The sequence below is a fragment of the Penaeus vannamei genome, chromosome 6, assembly GCF_042767895.1.
Source record: "Penaeus vannamei isolate JL-2024 chromosome 6, ASM4276789v1, whole genome shotgun sequence".
Lineage (NCBI taxonomy): Eukaryota > Metazoa > Arthropoda > Malacostraca > Decapoda > Penaeidae > Penaeus > Penaeus vannamei.
The window spans coordinates 41,452,332-41,458,340 of NC_091554.1; the positions used below are offsets into that span (position 1 = coordinate 41,452,332).

The 6,009-nt window shown below is 44.5% G+C and overlaps 1 protein-coding gene across 1 annotated transcript in view; it reads left to right on the plus strand.

Moving 5' to 3' along the window:
- LOC113826682 (46 kDa FK506-binding nuclear protein-like) overlaps positions 1–4,457 on the plus strand; it is a 30,453-nt gene extending 25,996 nt beyond the window's left edge. The window contains exon 2 of the mRNA XM_070122473.1: positions 4,233–4,457. Within this exon, the coding sequence (XP_069978574.1) occupies positions 4,233–4,457 (225 nt within the window). The remainder of the gene's footprint in view (positions 1–4,232) is intronic.
- Positions 4,458–6,009: the final 1,552 nt, after the last annotated feature.

The following is a 6,009-nucleotide window of genomic DNA, read 5'->3' on the forward strand; positions in this document are numbered from 1 at the left end:
AGAAAGAGAGAGAGAAAGAGAGCGAAAGGGTGGAGAACCGATAATCACTGTTGCACGTGTCAGGAAATGGGGATTTTCCTTCTCCCTTGATGAATAAGTTGGGGGAGGAGGGGGGAGGGGGTATTAGAGGGGGTGGGGGTGGAGGGAGGAGTGATGGGGGAAGGGGGAGAGGGAGGGAGTGAATGGGGGAGGAGGAGGAGGAAGGGAAGAGTGTGGGAGGAGTGAGTGAGGAAGGAGGGAGGGAGGGAGGAGTGAATGGAGAAGGGGGAGGGAGGGAGGGAGGGAGTGAATGGGGGGAGGAGGAGGAAGGGAAGAGTGTGGGAGGAGTGAATGAGGAAGGAGGGAGGGAGGGAGGGAGGGAGTGAATGGAGAATGAGGGAGGGAGGGAGTGTATGAAGAAGGGGAGAGGGAAAGGAGAGAATGTGGAATGGAAGAGAGGGAGTGAGAAGTGAATGGGGAAGGGAGGAAGGGAGGGAGTAGTGGATGGGGAATAGAGAGAGGGAAAGAGGAGTGAATGATGAAGGGGGAGAGAGAGGGAGCAGTGAATGGGGAAGGGGTGTAGTTAGAGAGGGAAAGAGACAGGGAGAGGGAGTGGTTTGTGAAAGGGGAAGGAGGAGAGAGAGGGGAGGAATGAATGTGGAAAGGAGAGAATGAAGGAGTGAATGAGGAGGAGAGAGAGCGAGGGGAAAGTGAATGAAGACGGGGAGAGTGAGTGGATAATAAAGGGGAAAGAGAGAAAGAGAAAAGTGAGTGTTGGAGAAAGGGGAGATAAAAAAATGGAGAGGAAAGAGGTGCGAAGGAAAAAAAAAAAAAAATAAAACCCGTAAGAGAAAGAAGATGAGTGAAAATAGAAGAGATTAAAAAATGCCGAAAGGAGTGGAGAAGGGAAGGGAAGGAATGGACGAAGAGAGGAGAAGAAAGAAGAAAGCGATAGAAGCTAAAAATGAAAAAGGTCAAAAGATCTAAAAAATGGAAGGAATAGAAAGGGAGAAATGGAAGATGAAAGGGAAAGAGAAGGAAACAAAGAAGAGAGAAAATGGAGGAGGGGAGAGAAGGACCCCTACGGAGGAGGGAAGGAGATAATCTTAAGGAAGAGGGGAAATGAGGAGTGAGAATAAATAGGAAACTAAGAAAAAGATAGACTGGATGAAAATAACAATCTTATGAATGTAATCAGACATTGATTAAGAATATACAAGACGAAGATGAATGCCAGAAGAGAAATAAGGCGATGATTGAGAGATTGAGATAACTGATAGTCACATTAATTATGATTGATATGAAATAGCATAAGGGTGCAGGCACTATATCAACAGAGAAGGAAAACAGGGGAATGGCAAGAGGAGCAGACAGACAGAAGTATAGATAGATAGAGACAGATAGATAGATAGAGAAGGAGAGAGAGAGAGAGGGAGAGAGAGTGAGAGAGAGAGAGAGAGAGAGAGAGGGAGAGAGAGAGAGAGAGACAGAGAGAGAGAGAGAGAGAGAGAGAGAGAGAGAGAGAGAGAGAGAGAAAGAAAGAGAGAGACAGAGAAAGATAAGAGCGAAAGAGAGGGGAGAGGAGAAATCGTAAGAATAATAAATAGGCAAATTGGAAGACAATTCTATTTTCGGTAAACCCTTCACAAGAAAAAAAAAGAAAAGAAAAAATCCCCCCAAAAGAAAGAAAAAATCCCCCCCCCCCAAAAAAAAAAGACGTTCAGAAGCACCCCATCCAAACACTCGTTTCCCATTTTCTTCGGTACATTAGTTCCTCCTCCACCCGTTTTCTTTGTTTCCCGTTTTTTCCCCCTGACGATGTTTAGTTACGGGTTGTAGAGCGTCGAAGGTGGCTAGTCTTTGTCCTGGCCTTTTAAGAGATAATTATTAGCGGCTGCGTCATCTCACGCCCTCGCATCTCTTACGCCCATGATGCGGAAAGGTGGGAGAGGAGGAGATGAAGAAAAAAAGGGGGTAAAAAGGTGAAAAAAAGAAAAACAAGATTGTATTCTCTGTAAACCGACCTAATTTGTGGGTTGGGTCTTTGTGGTGTGTTTATTTTCTTTCATTTTTTCTTCTAAACTCTTTTTTTTCTACTTTTTTTCGAATGGGGGGGGGTAGGGGTGTGGAGAGGGTCTCTGAGGGGGAGGGGTTGAAGCGTGGATTATGTCTTCACTTGAGAGTTTTCTCGAAGAAGATATCATTTTTATTTCTCTTTTGAGGAGGTGCGCTCTTCAAAAAAAAAAAAAAAAAAAAAAAAAAAAAAAAAAAAAAAAAAAAGGGGTGGGCGGGTTATAGTTCCAGAAAGCAGAAAGAAAGAAGGTTTAAAAAAAATGCTACATTTGTATTTCCAAAGAAGGAAAGAAAACGCTGCATACTTATTTCGAAAGAAGGAAAAAAAATCGCTACATTTTTATTTCGAAATTTTTGCTTTCCATGTTGGCAGGCACGTGTAGGATAGATGAAATATAGACACGTTGATTGGAAACAGATGAATAATATATAAAGAAACCAATACATCCACACAAAAAAAAAAAAAAAAAAAAAAAAAATGAAATTCACAGAACTATATAAATATCCGAATATAGAGAGATGAATTAACAAATACTTCAACACACACACACATACCCACCCACACACACAAACACATGTATATATATGTGTGTGTGTGTGTGTGTGTGTGTGTGTGTGTGTGTGTGTGTGTGTGCATCGTACCTCCCTGAAAATCACCATTACAAATACATACAATGTTACTAAAATATATAGATGTCCTCCACCCCCCAACCCCCACCCCCCAATAAGAAAAAATGCAAGAAAAACAAAAAGAAAGGAAAAAAAGACGACGCTAATAAATTTCTCTCATTCCCGCGCGAAACCCAAGCCTTCTGGCCCCGAGCCGCTAAGTCCCTCCACCAAGGAACGAGATAGACATACGACCTCTATCTATCGACGCCATAGGGCTACTACCTCCCTCGCCCATATTTCCCTACATATTTTAACAAATCCGAACTTCCATTCATTAGGGTTTGTTTTCTTCTCCCTCCCTCCCTCCCTCTCTCTCTCCCTCCCTCCCGCTCTCCCCTCCCTCTACCGTCCTTTCTTCCCTGTACCCTACATCCCTCTCTCTCTTTCACCTCCCTCCCTTCCTCCCTCTCTCCCTCCCTCTTCCCGCTCTCTCCTCCCTTCCTCCCTCTCCCTCCCTCCTTCCCTCTCTCTATCTTCCTCTCTCCCTCATTCCCTCCCTCTACCTTCCTCTGTTCCACTCTTTCCCTCCTAAATTTTACTCGCTTTTCCCCTCATCCCTCATACCTCCTCCCTCCCCCCGCTTATTCCCTCATTTCGTCTCTCACTCTTTCCTCTGTCCTTTACCCCCCCTCCTCCCCCTCACCCTGCCCATACCTCTCCTATAATCTCTCATCCTCCTTCCCTCCTCCTCTCCTTCCTTTCTCTATTGCTTCTTCCTCCCCCTCCCTCCCCATCCCCAATTCCATCTACATCCCCCTCCCTCCCTCCCTACTCGCTCTCCCCCTCATTCCTTACACCTTCTCCCTCCCCCTCTTTCCCCCCTGCAGTCCCCTACCCCTCTCTTCCTTTCTCCTTCTCCCTCTCTCTATACGCATTCTCCTTCCCCCTCCCTCCCCTCCTGCAACACCCCACCCCCTCCCTACTCCTTCTCCTTCCCTCCCCCTCCCTCTCCTGCAAGCCCCTTACTCCCTCTCTTCCCTTCTCCTTCTCCCTCCCCCTCTCCCTCCCCCTCTCCCTACACCTTCTCCTTTCCCTCCTGCCCCCCCCATCCCGCCCCCCACCCCCTTTCCACCACAAGGACCAAGGAATACTCGACATACCGCTCCCTCCCACCTGCGCGAGCTGGCTTATGCTCTGCCCAATTTTCTTCCTTTCTCTCTCTCTCTGTTTGTCTGTCTGTCTGTCAGGGGTGTGAGAGGGGGGAGGAGTGAGGGGGAGGTAGGGAAGGAGGGAGGGCGGGAGGGAAAGAGAGGGAGAGGGAGGAAGGGAGGAGGGAGAATGGGGTGGAGAGAGAGAGAGGGGGGGGAGAAGTGAGAGAGAGATAGAAAGAGAGAGAGAGAGAGATAGATAGATAGAGAAAGAGATAGTTAGAGAGAGAGAAGCAAGCAGACAGATAGACAAACACACAGAGAAGGAAGGGGCGGGTACTTACAAAAAAAGGGGAAAGGGAGCCAACGAAAATCGTGAAATGAAGAACCAGAGGCAAAGAACCAGAGATCCATGGAGAGCAAGAGAAAGAACCGGAACGATCCATAAAGAGTGAACCAGAGAGAGCCAAGACGCCAGAGAGCCAGAGAAAGCGAGTGCAAGAACCAGAGAGAGTCAAGAGCCAAGAGTCAGAGTACCAGAAAACCAGAGAGCCAGAGAAAGAAATATTAAGAACCAGAGAGAGTCAAGAGCCAAGAGTCAAAGTGCCAGGGAGCCACCAGTGTGTCAGGGAGCCAGAGATCTAGGGTGCCAGAGATCCAGAGAAAGAGAGAGCAAGAACCAAAAAGAGCCAAGAGCCAAGACCCAGAGTGCCAGGAAGCCAGAGGGGGTGGGCGTGGGCGCAAGGAGGGGGGGAGGGACAGCGGGCGTTGAAAGGGCGTCCGTACACGTGGCGAAGGGCGGGGAAAGGAACAAGATTTGTAGGAGCCGCCCTTGATTTGTGGGCGGGTGAGGATGCGCTGCGCCTGACACTGCTGGGCGCCGAGGAGAAATATGGAGGGAAAGATTAAAAACAGGAACAGGGGCAAAGTGTGAATATATATATATTTCTCCTTTTTCGGGATTTGTCTTTTTTTTACTTTTTTTTTTACTTTTTTTTTTTTTTTTTTTTTTTAAGAAGGAAAGAGAGACTTTTTCCAGGTTGTGGGATGTTCGATATATGTATATGCATACATGCATGTATATATGTATATCTGTGTGTATGTGTGTGTTTGTGTGTGTGTATGTGTGTGTTTGTGTGTGTGTGTGTGTGTGTGTTCGTGTTTACACTTACCCTCCCCCCTATGATGTTTATCTTTCATCTTCTTCTTTTATCGTTCTTCTCTAATAATTCCTTATATTCCTCTTTTTCCTTCTTCCAACCTTCCCTTACCTTCCCCAACCTTCCCTTACATTCCCCAACCTTCCCTTACCTTCCCCAACCTTCCCTTACCTTCCCCAACCATCCATTACCTTCCCCCAACCATCCCTTACCTTCCCTTACCTTCCCCAACCATCCCTTACCTTCCCCAACCATCCCTTACCTTCCCCAACATTCCATTACCTTCCCCAATCCCCTCCCCCTCCCCCTACCCCCACCCCCCCTCTCCCCTCCCCCCTTACCTCCTACCCCCCAAACAACAACACAAGTTTGGAAAACAGAACAATATAATTTTCACAGTTTTTTTTCTCTCTCTCTTTTTTACATCTATAACTTACTGCCCTTCCAGATTGTATATTCACGTAACAGTGGATCCAAACGTCACATTCTTTTGTTTTCTAACTAAAGTTTTGAACTGAATTGGAAGCAATTTAGATAAATCTTTTAGGCGTAAATTTTCAGTGGAAGGCTGGTGTGTCTATAATACCAGAGAAAAGGGTTAAGCTTATTCGAAATAATTTTCATTTTATTTTATCAATTTTTCTTGCTATTATTGTCATTTTTATTGTTGTTATTATTGTTATTGTTATTATTGTTACAATCATTATTACTGTTATCATTAGCATTATTATTATCATCATTATGATTATGATGATGATGATGTTTATTATTATTATTATTATTATTATTATTATTATTATTGTTATTATCATTATTGTTATTATCATTATTATTATTATCATTATTATTATTATCATCATTATTATTTTTGTTATCATCATTTTCATTATCATGATAATAATAATGACAATTTTTTCATCATTATCATTACTATTATTGTTGTTGTTGTTATTATCATTATCACCATTACTGGTATCATAATTACATTTTCAGTCATTATTCTCAGTTTTATAATTGTTTTTAATGTCACACCAACA